This window comes from Drosophila arizonae, chromosome 3 (genome assembly GCF_054131065.1).
Source record: "Drosophila arizonae isolate 15081-1271.41 chromosome 3, UAZ_ARI_1.0, whole genome shotgun sequence".
Classification (NCBI taxonomy): domain Eukaryota; kingdom Metazoa; phylum Arthropoda; class Insecta; order Diptera; family Drosophilidae; genus Drosophila; species Drosophila arizonae.
Window position 1 is genome coordinate 23958051 of NC_142923.1, and position 20231 is coordinate 23978281.

Genomic DNA, 20231 nt, shown 5'->3' on the forward strand with positions numbered 1-20231 from the left:
CGGCAGCTACTAGCCGCAACGCCGCTGACTTCTGTAGAAATGGCGGCATGTGAGCCCGCCAAAGTTGCGGCGAATTCGAGTCCGGCGATCGTTACCTGATCGTTGTGCGAGCCCGGTCACTGCGTGAGCTTGGGCAGGGCATCGAGATTAGCTGCTAGTTCCTTGGAAAATCCTACTAATTACCTAGCAATGCATGCACATGTGCCGTTTATGCTGGGTTTTTCTCTTCGCATTTTCGATTTTTCAATTTTTCGCCGACTGTTTTCAAATATTTACCAGTCTGGGCCAGGATTTGAGGCCTGCGTGAGAGTCCTGTACGTGCGAAATGCCAAACGGAAGCGGAATCTACTAATGCAGCGTTCTGCTGTTGTTGTTTCTTTTATTATGGCGACTTAACACAACGAAAGACTTAGACAACGAACTAGCCCAAAGTGCTGAGCTATAAAGCAAGCAATATAGGACTGAAAGAGGTTGCTAAAAGGTTGCAAGGGCAAAAGAGGATAAGGTTTATTACATCTTATTAGGGCAGCGCACACATATACACAAACAATCGGAGAACTCATAAAATATAAAGTAGGCTCTGTTTGTTTTATGTCTTGGCATTGGATTATTTGTTAATGAATGTGAATCATCCACAGAAATTGATAATGACGCAATATGCATATGATAAGCTGAAATCGAAGTTCTTTGTTTGAAATTCAAATTCCTTCGTATAACATTTTTTTATAAAATATATTAATTTATTATATATGTATTTTGCTGACTAAAATTTACTGTACTTAATGCTTATTGATGTTTTTATACAGATATAGCAGGGATGCAATGCTAGGACTCAAAAGTATTATTAATCAATCGATCCTAAATTCTTTTCAATGTATAAAATTAAAAAAATGTCCTTTTACAATTTTTAAAAATTTTTTCAATTATTATTATTATTCAGTGGAGAATCTGCACATGCTAGAGAATAAATCAGGGCATGTAAAAACTTGATTTATTTTATTAAACTAAAATAGAAAATTGGAAGAAATACCTATTCCTAATTAAAATAAAACTTTCAAGGACTTTGATTGTATGATTTCTAAGGAATATCAGGGTGCTTTCTTCAGGGAGAATTTCAATCTTCTCAATTGAAATTATGTATGTATCATGTTATACATATAGAACATATGCCAGAGGTTGCCTAAATCGGATGACTACGCAATAAATCGTTTGTAATAATAATTTATCATCATCATCATATTTAGTCATCTCACATTTTGTTTAGGGAACCAACATATCTAAAAGTAATTGCACCTTACTACAAAATACACCTGATGTTTGGTTAGATAAGACTGTAATGCCTGATAATTTGGTAACATAGATATCGTACTACCTCAATGGGGTTGCCCAGAAGGCCAAGTGGCAAGCCCTTTAACGCTTCGCTAAGCAAACACGCAAGCAATGGACAGTTGGGTCAAATGAGTATTTCTTGAATGCAAGTGTCACAAATACAGCCAAAATGCATTAAGCCCTAGAGAAAGACAAAGAGATACGGTGAGAGAGTGGCCGAGGGACAGAGAGGGAGGAAGAGAATGGGCTGCTTAGACAAACTCAGGCGACACTTTGACAATTGACAATTGGCTCGTCGCAGCGGCAAATATTGCAGACCAGAACGGAAGTGCCATATAAAGCAGGTTTAAAGCCGTTAAGGCCCAGCCAGAAATGCTCTTGGGTTTCACAAATATATATATATACGTATTGTTTTTTTTAGAGAAAGTTTTGACATATATGTCAAAAATTGGAACGCTTGGAAAAAAGCTTTAAAAATTTCGAAAAATAGAGATAAAATTAAATTTGTAGAAAATGCTTCTGAAGAAGAACAAGAAATGCAGTTAGCTAATTGAAATTAAGACAAGCATGCATGGACAATACAAGATAACACATAGACTGAGTGACACCATCAAGGAGCGACCCAAACGTCCAAAGCATTATCTTTTAGCGCTTGGACTTACTATCTTCCCAGGAGTATTTTTTGGCGGATTTCTAGCAAAGACTATAGCGTATATGCTAGAAATCAACAATTTATATTCACCCGATGATCTGCTCGATTATGACGACGATTGAAAGCCGAATACATTTTGAATGTTGAGCACATCCGAGGGGCGAGGATGTGACTATGTTCAAAGTCAATTTGTAGTGTCTCTCATACTTTGCTTTGATTAATGTTCGTAGCTATACGCATACTGTGTACAAGAGTATAATATGGTCAGATAATCTTAATTTATTAACGACAAGAGACGAAGAAGATTATTACCTTGGTATACTCTACATGTACTCAAAACAGTTGCAGAATTATGCCTTCAGTTGGTTCTACGATATCTGTTTATATATTATAAATAGACGTGGAACCGATAATTGGACGCTGCAAATTATGTACAAGTGCTGAATCTCATCCAAAATTATTGGCAGTTTGGTGGAGTCTATGGAATCAAGCGACTCGCCACATAGAACTCTTCTAATTTTCAATTTTAGTGGCCAAGCATTGGAAGTTGGAAAGAAAAACTTTTGGGGAATTAGTAATCTCACGGAGAAGCTTTGAATATGTGACTTGACTTCGCTCGATTATTTTCTCTTTGCTAACTTCAATGGGTGCCAATATTTTGAAAATTATTCCCGGAATAGAAAGGTGTGATCGAAATCGGAATCTTATGCAGGAAACTCTGCAGCCAAGTCGAAGCAGCCATTTAATACACTATTCTATAAAATATAATAATGTACTAATTTAAGTAAAGAGCTTTGTTTGTTTTTTTCATTGCCAAAGATAATTATTTTATGGATCTTTGAATCAAATTCTATGCTTCAAAAGCTTGATAGCTCTAAATTACAAAAATACAGAGTAAATTGATTCTATAGCTTCCGCAAAGAAAATGAATAGAAAATATTTTCAAAATCAAATATAATCTTATAACATAAAAAATGTGAAGCTGTGCTTATTATATTATTTGATACTCTTCTAAAAATTTCAAATACTACATAAAATGCATTACATTTTATAGTCAAAATAAGATTGATAAAAATATTCTTTTAATATAATATTATTTCAAATATGAGCTATATAAAATGATATACATTATATAGTCAATAATATATAGTCAATATAGAAAATTAATTTAATTTGCGCAACTGAACAAAAAATTTATAATATATAAATATATATATAAAAAAAAAAAAAAAAAAAACATTTTATAATACAAATTTAGTTTGAAGAAAAACTTTTGATTTTAATAATTCAATTCAACGGCTTTTTAAGAGTGTTGTCCCAACACAAATGTTGATCAACAGAAAAATGCGTTAAAGCGCTTAGCAGTGTTGCAAGTCGTCGAATAAAAATCTGAGTAAAGAGCGCGAAGCTTTGTTTATTCAAAACAAAAAGCTTTGCATCAAAGCGATGTGAATTCGCTAAGCTTTTCAGACTCATTTCGTGGCATTTGCTTGCTCAGCGACTCCAATTAGGGCTAGTAAAATTAATTGAGAGGCTTTTATGATGCTGCTCTTGCTCTAAATACATAAATTATATTTTCAGCAAATATAAATTAATTAACTTAAAAATAGATTTAAAAAAAAAAAAAAAACAAATTTATATTTTGCTTATTAAAATTGAAGCAAATCCATAAAGTATTAAAAATAACCTGTTATACCAACTGTCACTTAGTTAATACCGTTTAAATCTACCCCAAAATTAGAGGTATGGTAGTTTTTTTTTCCGATTGCTATGATTGATTAATTAGCCGGGTCAAAAATAGCTGCAAATGGCAGCCAATGCGGAGACGTGACTTTGCCGATTTGAGGTATTTATTTTTACTATGCGACGTTTTGCAGACAGACATGATGAAGCAGACTAAGTATGCTCTAGTGGGGTATACATAACTCGAGGATACCCTCTTGTATATACCGATTTGAGTAATTGTTTAAATATTTCAGCTGAATTTTAATTAATAATTTATTTTCATTTCTGTATACAATAGTATATTAATTGTCTCACTCATATCTATGATTAGGGATTTGGGCATCTTTCAATTATTTTTTCTCTGCACACAATACTTTTTAATATTTTATATTATGTTATTATTAATTATTTTAAAGAGATACGATTAAGTAGTTTAATATGCTCTGGTGGGATATTCATGACTAAATTATTACCTTTACTTCCATTTTTAACTATTTAAATATTTAAACTTACTTCTGTATGAGCACAATAGTTGTGTATTAATAAATAATTGCTTGATTAATAATGGTATTAATAAACAATTTGTATGTTTAATACCACTATACCCCTATGTATTTCGACCTATGTTTGTCTTAAAGCCAAATAATAATATAATTAATAAAAATGTTGAAGAAATATCTAAAATTTCGCTTGTTATGAAACTTTCGAGATATAAATAGAAGAATTTAAATAAGTATAAAAAATATAACAATATTGAAATAGACAAAAATATATATCAACTGTAAATTGTCTATTCATAATACCCTTTTCACGAAACATAATACCGAACTTGTGAACCCCTTTTTAATTGGGTTAAGGGTATTAAGAGACGTATTTTTTTAAACAGACCCCTCCCTTGTCTGTCCAATTTAGCCGCTGGCCAGGTCAATAGATTTGGGCTCTAAAGTAGGCTAAGCAAATGTGAGTGTGAGTGTGAGTGCTTATCGGTTGATTTGATTTTGTTTTAAGTGAAACATGCCATCCAAATTGCATGTATTAAACATTAACCAATATGCATTGATTGGCGTTACCATAAATACAAGCGAAATTAATCAGGTTTTGTCGGCTGTCTGAAGGTCGCCCCGACAACAATACAAAACGCGCCCCAAAAGAAAAGAAGAGAAGATGTAAAAGGTGTCGCCGAGCAGAGGAGAAACGCCAACTAATGCAGATATTGGGTAAAAGTGAATATTCGCAAAGGCTTACAAATGAGACTGGTAAATAACTATAACAAAAAATAAAAAAATAAAAAAAAAATACAATAAAAAATCAGACAATTAAAATAACAAAGAAAAGAAGCCCTGGCAACAAGTGGAGATGTCTTCATAGCCAACTCGGTAGCAGCCCTCAGAGCTATAAACATTATTCATTTAATAACTAAATATGCTAGATTACGCTGCAAGAGTTGGGTTATCCTTGAGCTCGGTATGCAGCGCATCCATTAGCACCGTGGCAAATTTAACAAATTAGTGTCCCATAAACATTCGTTTATGCATTATGCATATACATATGTACGTCTATATCTATATCTATCGTAAACGGTCTAACAAACTTTGACATTTGCCCTTACACTTGGCCCTTATAATTAATGTGTGTGGGGGTCTATGCAAATGCGTTGGCGTGTCAGCCGTAGCTCTGGTGCGCCCTATTGGCATTGCAAAACCTTCGGACTGGCCACGCATGCGCCACTCTGACCCCAAGCAGCTGATGCAGATAACAGCGCCAGAGAGCCAACGCAACACGACTGATATAGAGGAAGACAGAGAGAGAGAGAGAGAGAAGGAGTATGTGCGTCTTGAGGCGAGGGCCAGCTAGTGAGAGATTTTAATCAGCGCACGGTCTCGCTCTCGCACTTGAGCAACATCTGCGTCACTCGCCACACAATCTTTAACCGTATTAAACATCTTCTTCGAGCATACCTTGAGTGTGTGCCGTATATTTTGCGTTGGGTATATAAACGCTGGCGCATCTGTTGCTGACCATCATTCAGCGTCCGTCTTTTGGTCACCAAAAAAGCGTCGGCTCAACACAAACTTTACATAAGCATAGCAACTCAAGCAACAACAACAACAACAACTATGGTAAGCACATCAAGTACCAGAGCAACAAGTGGCACATCCATCAACCATCGGCCAGCTGACCTTAAATCCGTTTGCCTTTAACATTGGCCCGCCAATTAGCTAGACACACACACAAATCAACAAATCGCACGTTGATCTGGCCCGCCCATGGACTTATTTTATTTTAATCGGGCTTTTATTACCTTTGATTCACAGAAATTCTTCGTCTTGGCCGTGTTCGCTATCGCCGCCGTTGCGGCTGATGTTTCCCACCTGAATCTGGGCGGTGGCAACGGCTACTCGTACGAGAAGCCATCGCAGTCGTTCGACATCGACATCCGTTCATCGGGACCGGGTGCATCCTACTCCGCTCCTGCTCCGGCTCCAATCTACTCAGCGCCTGCACCAGCACCAGCTCCAGTCTACTCTGCTCCTGCACCAGCACCGGCACCAGCCAATGAGTATCTGCCACCTGTGCAGGACGTTTCCGCTCAGGGTCCGGCTCCGATCTACTCGGCACCCGCTCCCGCTCCCGAGTACAATGCTCCAGCTCCCTCTCTGCCCGCCCCCGAGTACCTGCCCCCTGCTCCAGCACCATCGTACTCTGCCCCAGCACCTGCTCCAGTCTACTCGGCTCCTAGCCAGTCCTACTCTGCCCCAGCACCGGCTCCAGTCTACTCTGCTCCAGCACCCGAGTACAATGCTCCAGCTCCAATTCAGCCTGCTCCCGAGTATCTGCCCCCTGTGCAGGACATCCCCGCTCCAGCTCCAGCTCCAGTCTACTCGGCTCCAGCACCAGCTCCAGCTCCCATCTACTCGGCTCCCGCTCCCGAGTACAATGCGCCAGCTCCCTCTCTGCCAGCTCCCGAGTATCTGCCCCCTGTGCAGGACATTCCCGCCCCAGCTCCCGCTCCCATCTACTCCGCCCCAGCACCTGCTCCCGCTCCCATCTACTCCGCCCCTGCACCCGCTCCCGCTCCCATCTACTCCGCCCCAGCACCCGCTCCCTCCTTCTCCTCCCAATTGTCCGGTCCCATCAGCTCCGGCCAGGCCGGCGAGTCCAATGGCTACGAGTACAACGTGCCAGCCAAGCGCTTCCGTTTCTAAGTGCCCATCTCCATCCTCATCTTTGGAGCACCGCTTGTTAAATTAACAAGTGACCTCCGGCACCTTGTTGTTGATCATCTGTTGTTATTATGCAAAGTTTCTGTTGAGATTTGTAGCTAATAAATATATGTATGTAAATATAAATAAAATACAATTAAATTACCAAATACGCCAATCTCTTATTTCGCCGAACTTCATCATTGCGTGACTTCCACGCACAGAAAAATCGAGTGCCTTCGAGATGATGCAAAAACTTTTCGCCACCAATGAACGCAGTCCGAAAAAAAAGCAACACCAACAACAAATGAAACTGGTTCACAACGATGCAAAAAAGAAGCAAAATTAATGTCAACTTATCAAAACGCCAAAATGAGAAAGGGAAACCATTAAAATCATTTTAAAGGGATTCCACTTGTCTCTCAGCTCGACGTCTCGCTGTCAACCAAACCCATAATCATCATTGGTAGTAATTGTTTATATATATATATATTACAATTACTTAGCTTAAGCAGAGATCTTAAAATTTTGATAGCAAATCAAAATTCATTTGCAAGTCATTTGCATTAACTACTTCATCATAATCAGTCGATCAAATTTTGAGTTGCTGGTCATTTTGCATTAAGCTTTGTAAAATACTCGAGACTATTCGACTAATAAATATCCTGTTATTAACAAGCTAAAAAAAACTATTATTATCATTTCAATTTGTAAAATTAATCCAAATATTTTTGGAACATATTTTTTGAGCTCTTTCCTAATACCCACTGTGGTCATCATAAAAAATCATAAAATGAGAGCAGCTACGAGTATCGGATTAAGAGATACAGCTAAAACTAAGAGTATCCCATAAATGGGTATATATTGGTAAAGCGGTACGAGGTTGGCGGCGATTAAATTTCATAAGATCTGATGCTCTTATTAAACGAAAGTACTTAGTGAACGAACTCGTCATAAGCTATAAGCTTTCTATTTTTGTATATATTATTTAAAATATATATATGTATATATATATATATATATATATATATATATATATATATATATATATATATATATATATATATATATATATATATATATATATATATATATATATATATATATATCGAAAATTATACATACTTATTATACATACATGAAAAATAGCGTGTCATATTAAAAAAAAAAAAAAAAAAAATTATAAAAATCTGATTACCTAAAATTTTCTAATCCTAAAATATTCCTTCCTCATAACTGGTTAATTTTCGTATATAACAACAATTATTCAATGCAGAGCTAAAGAGATATGACTCTGTTTTAAAATGGAAAGTATACCTATTGAGTTATTATTTATTATTAAATATATTCATAATTATATATTGATAACTAAGATATATTTATAATATTTATACATTCATAATTATGAATTCAATTGTTTACCTTCATGTTTTGGTCGAGCTGAAATGTTTTAAGCACTGTAGATTTTCCCAATGATTCATAACTATACTGTATATGTCAATTAATAGCATCTTAAGATTTCAGTGTTCGATCAATAGATTACCCTCTTTAAGCCACGTTGAGTCGATATGTTGAGCTTGTCGCTCGATTGCTTTATTCCTAAATCTTCTCAAACTCATAAACTTAAGAGACTTAGTACTTCCGATATATCAAGTTGATGTGTTCATTTAATCTCAACTGATGAATGTGAATATTCCAATCTTGAATTTAATCAGTCATAAGCTTAAGCTTTACGACAGGCCTTGATGTAATTTGTATATTTGTAAATTTTACTTATCATATTAATATTTTTCATTATGTATGTGGATAAATATTAAAGCATTGTAAGTAATTTGTTGTCTAACCGAATTTTTTGAAAACCCGATTTACGAGTTGGTTGAAAGTTGCATTATATATATATTAAAAAGCTGTACCTAGGTTATACAAGAATATAAAACTTGTATGAATTTCTAATTTCAATATAAATTCATAACAGTTTTATATTTTTATATGGCATACATATAGTAACAACAAATTTATATACGTATATCAATTTACACAGAAGGGCACTGCATATGGCTTTTGTGATATTTCTGCTAATATAAATCCATCAAAACTATGTATATTTGGAAGCTTTATCAATTTTAATTAATGCTTTAAATGGCTTTTGTATGCAATTGGCTAACAAAAGAGCAAAAAGCCTTAGCCAACCTGCATGCATACGCTTAATGAAATTTGAAAGGCGGTGTTAAGCAAATATGATAAACCCAATTTCCATTGTCTAAAATCTGTTCATAGAGTCGTTAAATGCACAAATATCTAAATTGATATATGTACATATGTAAATAAATGTGTATACATACATATGTATTCGATAAACTTATATGTGTTAGATAATATCGAATGGTTTGAAAAGGCGCTGAGAGAAAATAATTAAAATTGGCATATTATTTAATAAATTGATCAGAAAGCGCCCTCCCTCCCCCAACTGTCAAGCAGCTATCTTCGTCACTTAATGAAATTAACATAAATGCATAAATTTTATGTGTATGGGTTCAATGCACCTATACACCTATAAAGAAATAAACCTGCACAGTTAATTTTATTCAACTAATTTTAGTTTTATTTGATAATTTACTTCTCTTTAATTTCATTTGTAGTATACGTCATCATTTATCAATAGCTGTTAAGTAAATTAACTTTGTATAATATGCGATGTTATTTATTTTTTGTAGTTTACTTTAGTTCACTAAATGTGTATATATGTGTATATCATATAGGGTAGACTGTGTGTAGTAGGTATATAAATTATTATCATAATTATGTAATGCTTCTATAATCGATATAGCTCGACCATGATTCGGCCATATCTAGGTAGCTAAACATTAACAAATCGAACATGCATTTTTCGTACTATACAATTAAACTAAAATACTTAAGTTGCTGCTGTTTTTGAAGCGACTCTAGGAGCACATAGAGCATATGGTCAAGAAAATAAGAGCCTTACTTAAAATAAATATATATTTAATTTATAAACAAACGAGTTGACAAAAATTCCCATAGTTTCATTATTTACGCTACTTTATATGCACTTCGAATTGCGGTTATGGGTGTTCGATGTGGGCGTGGGTATGTGCGAATGTATGTGTGGTTGAGGATTGAAATTTTCAATAAATAGCCTGAAACAGGGACTAGCCACATCCCCTCTTATCATAGGATATTCACATACGTCACACATCCCAGCACAACATCTCTAAATCATAGAATCAACTATATTATATACAAGCTTGGGCTGCCGCCGGCGTTTGTTATGTGTCATAATCGTCCTGCTGGGAGCTGAAGTAGCTCACCAGGCCACTGAACTCTCCGACACCGCCACCAGCACTGTGCGCGGCAACAGCGGTGCTGCTGCTGCCATGGGCCGAGCTGGAGTCCTCCTCGGCAATGGGTGCTGGCGAGTCGGCTGAGGCATCTCCAACCACAGCCAGCGGAGATTTGATATTGGAGTAGGCCTCCAGGGTGATGAGTTTCTTGCTGGTTATTACCGATGATTTGTGCATCTCCGATGTGATAGCAGCTGGTGGTGCAGGCGGTGGAACCGACACAGGCGGTGCAGTTACAGCTGGCGCTTGTGTTGCTGTTGTAACTGGCACCGGAGGTGGAGCTGATGCTGATGGTGGTGGTGCTGCTGCCGCTGCTGATGGTGGTGGCGGTGTTGGGGCTGGCGCTGATGAAGGAGCTGGTGCTGGAGATTTGCCGCGAGTCAGTGCGGAAACAGAATGATTTGTAGGCGTCACAGAAGGCGGTGGCGGTGCACTGACAATCACTGAACTGGGCGCAGACGCGTGCGCAGGCGGCGTAGTCAGCGGTGGTGGATAATAGCCATAGGGTGGATAGCCACCTGAAATACATTTGAATTCAAGAAGAAGAATGAGCTAAGCTAGAAATTCTTTTTCGTTGTTTGTGATACTTACGCGCACCGGCTGCATAGTCCACGGGGCCAGGTCGCATATTGGCGCTGCCAGGTGGTGCCACACGCGGTGGATAGTTGGGATTGCCATAAATGGGTGGTGCTCTGTAATTGAAAACAGAATATACAGTTATTTTTACACACAGTACAATCATTAGTCTTCAGTCTAAACTCACCTATACGGATTCAGATGCGGCGAGGCATGACGAGCCGGTGGCGGGCCGGCGCTATAGACGCTAGCCAATGATCCGGGCTGCGGCGGACCGCCATGGTGCTCCGGGCCATGCATATACGGTGGCGGACGTGCATTGGATCCACTGCTAGGCGCACTGCTGGATGCCGTTGACGTGGGTGGTGCGCCCCGTAAGGGCGGCGGTGCACCGTACGTGGGACGCAGCGCAGAGCTGGGCGGCAATGGCTGGGAATAGAATCGAGCCAGCTCCGCGCTGCTAGGGTACATGCCAGCACCAGCTGATGGCGGCGGGACGCGTGAGTGCGCCGGCGGCAGCAGCGATGGCATGGGCATGCGCGTGATTACGGAAGCCTGGGAGACGGCAACTGGGGCATCTTCATGGGGCTTGAACAGCTGTGGAGGCGCTGACGGTGGCTGAGCCTTGCCAGAAGGCGCTGCTTTCTCGCTGCCCACCGACGAAGTGGCTGCTGTGACAGCCGCGGCGGTTTGCTGCTTCTGCAGCTGATCCCGCAGAGGCGTTACCTTTTTTCGACGACCACGCGGCTTGGTATCAGGTGCTGGACCGGTCCCGGGCGCTGGGCCGCGCACCGTAGCAGCTGCAGCGGCTGCCTGCATGAGATGCGCTGCAGCCACGGGCATTGACATGCCCAGGGGCAGGCGCTGCATGGCCGGCAATTGTTGTTGCTGCGCAGGCGCATAGTTCGCACGACTTAGGGGCTGGCCCAGGGGAGCGGAGAGTGCGCTCTGGAGCAGCTGCATGGCCTGTGGCGGCGGTGCCAAATGGCGCTGCAGCATTGGATGCATGCCCGGTGGAGGGTGCTGCGGCTGCTGCTGCTGCTGTTGTCCACCCGGCGGTGGAGGTAGAAGTGAAGCTGGAAGCCCACCGGTTGGACCATGTGATGGGAACTGATGGCGCAGCAGCGGCGGATGCATCGTGGGCATGGGCAAGCGCTTGCGCATTGGCTCCTGCAGCCCCGAGGCGCTTGGCAGCTGCTCCGGCGTGGTGGGCTGCTGTTTGGTCACCTTGGATTTGGCTGGCGTGGTGCGCAGCACTTCGTCCGGCGCGGGCAGCTCTCGCACAGCGGCATCTGAATTGAACTGCTCCACAACCATGCGTGCAATCGCATCCTCCATGTCTTCGGGCAGATCGGGTAGCTCTGTGTCATCCAGCTCCGAGTCCACATCGTCTAGATCATCAATGGCCTCACCCTTGCGATGCAGGTAATCAATGTCCAGCACCTTGGCCTGACGTATCACAGACAACGGCACCGTTGATAGCGAGTCCCCTGCGCCCGAGGCAGCACCAGCTTTGGTGGGCGTACGCTTTTCCGGCGTGGTCGCCCCTGCCGTTGATCCCTTGATGGGTATTAGTCGAGGCGTCGCCGCCAACTTGGCGCCCTCAGCGTTCTTCTCGGCCAGCATGCGTTTGATCTCCTCCTGCTTCTGGATAAACTTCTGCCGTTCCTCGGGTGGTGTGTCCGGACGCTGTACTCCTGGCTTGATGCCACCATCGGAGCTGTCGTCATCAAAGTCCTCGATGTAGGCATAGCGACGGCCACGTGTGCGCGTTCGTTCATCGGAGCCGCCTCCGCCGCCGCCCTCATCCGAGGAAGCGGCCTTCTTCTTCTTCTTGGTGCCCTTGCCTTTGCCCTTGCCCTTACCAGACGACTGCGCCTGCGCCGACGAGCCCGTCGTTGACGTCGTCTTCTTCAAGGGCTGCGAGCGCGGCTGTTTGCCCGAGCCTTTGCCGGACATCGGTGCACCATTGGCGCCAATCTGTACTTCATCATCATCCTCGTCCTCCTCCTCCTCACTCTCACTGATATCATCATCGGAATACTCGAGCTGTTTGGTCTTCTTAACCACAGGCTTCTTCAACTTAGGAGACTTGCGTGCAATGGCCCCTGAAGATTTCTTGGCCGCTGCCTTCTTGCGCTTCGATGGATGCCAAGCGCCGTCCTCGCTCTCGCTGGTCGTGTCATCGCAGAGATCCGCACTATCCATGTTCTCCGACAGCTCCGACCCGTTGTCATCGTCGTCCGTTTCGGTTTCCGTATAATCGGAATCCTCTTTCTTTTTTTTATGAGATTTTTTAGACTTGGAGCGTTTCTGTTCCTCTTCTTCACTCTCATCGCTCTCATCCACCACAAATTTGCGATCCTTGCGACGCTCACGTGCCGCTCGTCGTGCCGCCTTGCGCTGCTTTTTACCACGCCCAGGCCGACGATAAATCTCCAGACTAGAGTCAGAGTCATCCGAGGCAGACTGCGAACTGTCGTCGTCGGAGAAACTGGATGTCTTAAAGTCCTCATCGCTGCCATGATCCTCCTCGGAGCTCACATCCAATGTGGTCAATTTGCGGGCCTTCTTCTTAGCCGGCTGAGGTTTGGCCTTCGGCTGTCGAACAGCTTTCAGCGGCTGCTCATCATCGTCGTCGTTGCTGTCCTCAGCGTTGCTTGATTTATCCTGCGTGTCGGACGTGAGTTTTGTGGCCTTCACTTCGGATTCATCCTCGTCGGGTTGCTCGCCCTCCTCGCGTCGAGTTTTCTCCTTGTCCGCCTCGATAATAGTGCTAATGTCCTTGCCCCTGCCTAGATTACCAGCTCCGGCCACCTCGTCCATCTCCTTCTTTAGCGCCGAATTGATCAGATCGTCGTATTCATTCAGGCGATAGCTGACATTGATCTGTCGTCGCTTACGTAGCTTATAAATGGGCTCATCATCCGAATCCGAAAAGCTGCTGCTGCTGCTGCTTCCGCTGCTGCTCGAGCTGCCCGAGCGTGCGCCGCCACCTCCACCCGAGTGTTTGCCGCTCTTCGATGCGCTGCTAGTGCTGTCCGATCCATCGTCCTTGCCTCCGCGACGACGCCGCGTGCCTCGCTTAGCTGCTCGACGATTGCTGCGTCCATCGCCGCGTCGTCGCTTTGACTTGTCAACCTTAGCGCGCTTGTTGGCCTTGCTGGACGAATCGCCATCATCGTCGTCGTCCTCGTCCTCATCGTCGTCATCGTCCTCATCATCCTCGTCATCGTCTTTGTCATCATTCTTTTTGCGTGCATTCGAATTAGACCGTTCCTCCAGCTCACTGGCGGTGCGAGCAGCTGCAGCGGCTACCGCTTGGCGCTTTTAAGATTAAAATTGATTAAGATTAAAAAAAGAGTACAGCAAAAGTCGAGTGAAAACGTAATTTGTATTCGCAAATATACATTTTCTTATAGATTCACTTTTGGATTAACACTTTTTAGCAATAAGGTAAGAAATTCCTGTCGGCGGTCCGGAGATCCCCTGAAATTTGCACAGCCTACATTCAGGGTAATATGTATAGCTCAGTGTCTAGCACCGTTAGTTTGGACAATATTTGAGTAAATTAATATTACAGAAATAAGATTTCAAACGGTAAAGATAAGTCGATATGCACAGCTAAAGATCTACCAACTTACAGGGAGAATAGATATTTGAGATATACATACATTCAAACCTCCCAACAGAGAAAGAAAATAATATAACATAGTAAAATGATATTCACTTACCTCCGCCTCCTCCGCCAAGAGTTTCTCCTGATGCTTGCGGGCAAGCAGATCATCGTATTCCTGCAGCTGCTGTTCCAGAGCAGCGATGAGCTGCTCCTGCTGGCAGGGCGGACAATGCCAATCGCCCTCGGGTATATAGAAGAGCACGGGACTGAGACAGGAACAATGATAGCCTTTGTTGCAGCCGGGCGTATCGCAGAGTAGTATCCACTCGGGATGATCCGATTTGCCACACTTCTGGCAGGCTTCGTCTGCTTCCGCGGCGGCAGCATATTCATCGTTATCATCAGCATTCTCTTTGCGCAGTGTGCGAGCGCGTTTCATCGGAACCACCTGGGCATCGTCCTCTACTTCCGATTCGGGTGAGAATTCATGATCGGATTTAAAGAGTGGTGAGCCGGGATCGGTCTCATAGTGTGGAGGCTCTTCTTCCTCCTCTTCGCTTTCGGCCTGCTCCTCGGAGTCCGATGACCAGCCGCCATTCTTGCCGGGACACTTCTTCTTGACCTTCTTCTTGGTCTCTTCAGCTTCGCTTGCCGATTCAAATGATTCGGACTCAGCCGACGGCTCCAGCACTGTAGGATCAGCTTCCTTTTCGGCCTTCTTTTTGTTCTTCAGCTGCTGTTTCATTGTCCTCAACGCCACTTCCTCCAATTTACGTCGCTCCGCCTCTTCTTTGATTTTCTGCTGTGCTATACGACGGGATTGACGCACTGGCGTCTCCGAGTCGTTGGTGTCAATTATATTGGTGGTGTCCACCTCACGTTTTTTACGCGGACCTCGCCCACGACCTACTCCAGGCGTTGTCACCGGCTTGGGCAGCTCTTTAGGCTCTGAAGTCTTTGGTTTTTCCGTCGGTTCTTTAGATTCCTCCTCGGCTTTGGATTCCTCTTCGGTTTTGGGTTCCTGCTTGGTGACGGGCTCACTTTTGGACTTCTCCTTCTCCTCCTTTGGCTCAGGTTTGGGTTCCTCTTTGACTGGCGACTTTGTTTTAGCTGTCGATTTTACGGGTTTGATTGCTGGCTTCTCATCTACCACCTCGTCTTCTATTTTGAGCGGATCCTCTTTGATATGCTGCTTATTTTCAGTGCTGGACTTCTCTTTAGGGCCACCTCGAGTGCGCTTGGGTTGCGGCAACTCCGAGTAGACTACAGCGGTGCCTCCGCGTCGTCCAGAGCGTCGCCCTTGGGCCTCAACCGGCGGTGGCGGCGGTGAATCCTCCTTGGGAGTTGGTGGCGTTGCCTGCTTGACTGCCTGGGGCTCTTTTTTCGTAGCGGGCGGCGGTGGCGTGGCTTGCTTCGCTGGTGGAGATGTTGCCCTCTTGGCAGGTGGAGACGCTCCTCGCTTAGCTAATGGAGATGTTGATCTCTTGGCTATAGGGGACGTGGCTCTTTTAGCAGTAGGAGATGTTGCGGCTTTATCTGGGGAAGAAGTTGCCCTCTTAACAGGAGGAGGTGTGATCTCTTTAACGGGTGGAGGTGTGGCTTGCTTCACGGGTGGCGGTGTAGATTGCTTAAACACCGGAGGCGAAGCTTGCTTGACCGCACGAGGCGAAACTGGTAGTGATTCCCGTTCAGCTGTTGTATCCTGCTTGACTTGATGGGAATCTGAAGCTGCTGTCGCGGATTCCTCCTGCGGGAATTGCTGATCATTGTTGCGCATGTGTTTCTCGCTTATTGCGGGCAAGTCCTCGCTGACACTCGCCTCCTTGGACTCCTTTGCCTCTTCGCTGCTGCGGCGCTTACGTTGCAATGTGGTTTCAAAGCCTTGGCTAGGTGGAGCCGAAGTCGAAGATGTAGCAGGAGTCGCTACAACTGTTTCGCTATTGGTGCGCTTTCTAGGCGTTGCCTCCTCGTCACTCTCCTCCTGGCGAATTTGTGTAAGTAGATTCTTCTTCAGTGGCTTCGTAATGGGTGACTTCTTAGGAGGTGTAAAGGGTACAGCATCTCTTCGCTGTGCGCCAGGCGGCGTGATCTCACTAACAGGCTGCGCTGGCGTAGGCGTAGGGGCAGGAGCAAGCGCGAGCGATGGCTGAACTGTCTGTGAATGCTCAGGCAATAGAGGCGGCTGCTGTTGCTGCTCATCTTTTGGTTTCTCTGGAGTCTTCTTCAATTTCTTTTCGATAATTTCAGCCAGCGTCGGCTTTTGCTTGACAGGCGTGGGCTTCTCGAGATGGCGCTTTGGCGCTATGATCTTGCGACGACTGCGCGCATCTTCTTCACCACTCGACGAGGTTGTCTCCTCGATTTGTGTCTTCTGAGCCTCCACTTTGCGCCGTACTTCCACATTGGTGACCTTTGGACGCATTTTAATACGCTTCCCACCAATATCCAAATCATCATCGTCATGATCATCCTCCAGCTGCAGCTCGCCGTGGTCAATCTCACTCTCGGATGTCGAGTGACGTGCAGCGGGCGCTGCAAAGTCGGCCAAACGACGCTTCCGATTGGGCAGCAACATTGTTTTTCTGCTCTGGCTCTCGGCTGGAATTCCTAATTTACTTTCATTCGCCTCCTTTGGTTCAACGAGCTTCACTTCAGATTTGTTTTCCTTAGGCTGTATGTTTTGATTGTCATGTGGGACTGCGACCTTCGAGGTACTAGGCAATTCATTTTGTACTGTTTCCGTTAGTCTAGGTTTGCTGTTAATTTCCGCAGCGGGTTCTGCTAGTTCGTTACCTTCAGACGCAACCGCAGTTTCGTTTGATTTGTCAATATTTGTAGCTGCTTCGGCTCCATTGCCAGCTGCCTTAACAGATTCGCAGGAACTTGCCACTGATGAAGTTGTCTGTGAATCAGTTTCATTTGAAATTAGTTTGATATTTTCTGCAATTGATGGCTTAAGTGGTTCAACTTTGGGTGCTGTGTCATTGTCAGCGGCAACTGCTGCTTCCTTGATGGTTTCTTCCTTAGGCTCTTCCTTGCCAACATGGTTCATATTTAAGTTTATATCATCTTTGATTTTTTCAACGACGCTTTCAACCTTTTTTCTTGTTTCCAATTCATCTTTTACGTCTGTCTTTTCCGTTTCAATTATTTTCTTCACAATTTCTACTGATTCATTTGAGGTCTCTATGACCCTCACCTTATACATTTGCTCGACGCTTTCCTCTACTGACTTTTCAGGGTTTTCATCCACATTTTTTTGTTCATTTGAGATTGGTTTTGGTTCTTCCGTCTTATCAGCTACATTTTCAGCTGGTTTTTCTGCTGATTCTTTTTCGACTATATTAGCGTTAGTTTCATCTGCAATAATTTTGTCATTAGAGTTTAATTTATCTTCTTGCTGCTCCTGCTGCTCGTCCTGTTCCGGCGACTCATTACCGTTAAGCACTACCGTTATTTTCTCATTATCATTCTCCGTTTCATTAGGCTTTCGACTCTCTCCATTCGTTTTCTCGGGTTCTGGTTCTCGTTCTGGGTCACCCAAGCTATCGAATATGCTTCTTTTCGCTTCCTGCTTTGGCGTCTGTTTAATGGGACTTAGTTTCAGACAGCCCGGTTCGCCAAAAAAGAATGTCGCCTTTGGCTCAGGCTTTGAGGAGGCCTCCTCGTCGTTGGCTTCGGTGTTGCCATTGTTTCCCACCAGACAATCAGCGCCACTTCCAGAGCCATGCACAAAGAAGACTTCTTCAACGATTGCTTCACCAACACAAGGATCCAAAACACTTTCCTTATCCACAAATGCGTCAAAAAACAGTAGATCGTCTGGCAACGCTTGATTTTCATGGCCAGCTCCGTGTCCGCGAACTATTAACGTGGGCTCTTCAATGGGCTCGCCAACTTCATTATCTTCGTCATCTTCTTCCTCTTCCTCCTCTTCGTTAAATTTTTGCTCGTTCTCATCTTCGTCGGCAGCAGCACTATCAAGCGATTCCTCCTCTCCTTCGAGTGATTCCTCTTCCTCCTCCTCTTCACCCTCATCTAGCTCCGAGTCCTCCGAATCCACTTCGTTATCATCTTCGGACTTTGTGCTCTCATAGCGACTCGGCTTTTTAATACGTTTTGTGTCAAGCAGCGTAGGTCGCTGCTTCTTTTGAGGATCCTCAGACGCTAGCGGTGGACTATTATCCACATCTTCCAAAGGCCGTTTCTTGGCCGGTGCAGGTGATCCGCCCAGTTTACCTTGTGTAATGACCAGTGGCTGCAAAACAATCGGTGTAATCAAAGGAAACCGTTATACAGTTAACAAACTCACCTTGACCTTCTTGGGTTTAATATCCGATTCCGATTGCTCCTGCTGCTGCTGCTCAGGCGTACGTAGCTTAATCTTTAGATTGGGCACTTTCGCTTCGTGCGAATTATCATCATGTGGCTCTTGCTGCGGCACAGCTGCCGTTGCCTGTTGTGCAGCCTGACTACTGCTGCTACTGCTTGTAGTATCCTCATCCGCTTCGCCAATATCCTTGGAAGGTAGCACCACTTCATTGCCGCGCAGACGTGCAATTAGGTTAACAAATTCATCACGATTTGTGGCCACCACCTGCCATATCTCCTCGTCCAAATGCTCCTGATAAATGCGCAAATTGCAATCGCCATCCTGCGAGAGCCAATAGGAGTGACCCAAGCGATCGCGTCCAATAGGCTGGGCGCGCAATGTGGTCGCATTTAGCGTTTGAATATTTGCACGAAACTTAGCATTGCGCTCAAATTGACTCTCAAGCAGTTCCTGATTGCAAAAATTAATGGATTAATAATTGACTTTAAATGGGAAATTACAGAAATAACTCCTTTTTTATACTCACGCGTAGAATACGTAGCTTGACCTTAAGACTGGAATTCCGGTAACCGAAGCGTTCAATCTCCCAGGCATCCTGCAGGGAATACCCGAAACAGAATTTACTCAGCGCTGATTCCCAGCTCTTTTCGTGAACCGTTTTTCGTGTCTTGCGCAACAGTTTAATGTGAAGATCTCGCAGCTGGGGCACTAAAAACACATGAAAAGAAAACGTGTGTAATGTTAATCTAAATGTTGTGATTGTTGTTGTTTTTGTTGCGTTTTCTCTTTCAGCTGCATTTTTTACGGTCTCCGCTTTACTCCATACCAAACAATAATACAAACAATCGAGCTCTCTTTCTCTCGTTGTCACTCTCGCTCTCTCAGTTGCGAGTCACACACACACGCACACGCACTCTGACTTGCACAGTTGCATACATATGCACGCACACACACACGCATACGAACCTTCATCGTTGTTTGTCAACCACTCCTGCAAATGCTTGAAATTTGGCAATGCCAAGCCCAAATCTTTGGCAAATTTTTGCAAAAATGCACATATTACTGCAAAATCTGGATCGTTTGCACACGAATGTAACGTTGTAGTTAATGCATCGTCATCTTTATCTTTACATTCTTCTTTACATTCAGCCGTAGCTGAAGACGCCGCCATTTTTCATGCGTCTGCTGAAAAAATGTGTTAGGCCCTCAAAAACTTGTACAAAACACTGGCAAAATAGCAAAAGCAGTACTAATTATGCACTGCATTTGTTTTCACTTCAAGTACACCAAATGCAAAACGAGTTATTGCACAAATTAATCATAGTTTTAATAAGTTTTATACTATTACTTTATTTTTCGACGCATGAGAACCGATAGACAACCGATAAACTGTGGTGGTCGCACAATACGCACATCGAGATGACCGATTGTT

At 43.5% G+C, this 20231-nt stretch overlaps 2 protein-coding genes across 3 annotated transcripts; one reads left to right on the top strand and one right to left on the bottom strand.

Moving 5' to 3' along the window:
- Nucleotides 1–5666: 5666 nt before the first annotated feature.
- Nucleotides 5667–7079, top strand: LOC108610278 (uncharacterized). Its single transcript, XM_018002275.2, has 2 exons — nucleotides 5667–5826; nucleotides 6022–7079. Exons 1-2 carry the CDS (start codon nucleotides 5824–5826, stop codon nucleotides 6910–6912), a joined length of 894 nt encoding a protein of 297 aa, XP_017857764.1. The 5' UTR covers nucleotides 5667–5823; the 3' UTR covers nucleotides 6913–7079.
- A 2405-nt stretch (nucleotides 7080–9484) lies between these two features.
- On the bottom strand, nucleotides 9485–20217 carry LOC108610275 (uncharacterized). 2 transcript variants are annotated; one of them, XM_018002272.2, is made up of 7 exons: nucleotides 19766–20217; nucleotides 19326–19507; nucleotides 18779–19249; nucleotides 14582–18724; nucleotides 11035–14174; nucleotides 10863–10963; nucleotides 9485–10789 (listed from the first exon to the last, which is right to left on the bottom strand). In XM_018002272.2, exons 1-7 carry the CDS (start codon nucleotides 19968–19970, stop codon nucleotides 10197–10199), a joined length of 8835 nt encoding a protein of 2944 aa, XP_017857761.1. In that variant the 5' UTR covers nucleotides 19971–20217; the 3' UTR covers nucleotides 9485–10196. The 2 variants fall into 2 exon arrangements, with proteins under 2 accessions (XP_017857761.1, XP_089322016.1); XM_089465890.1 differs by having other exon boundaries at nucleotides 20148–20165.
- Nucleotides 20218–20231: the final 14 nt, after the last annotated feature.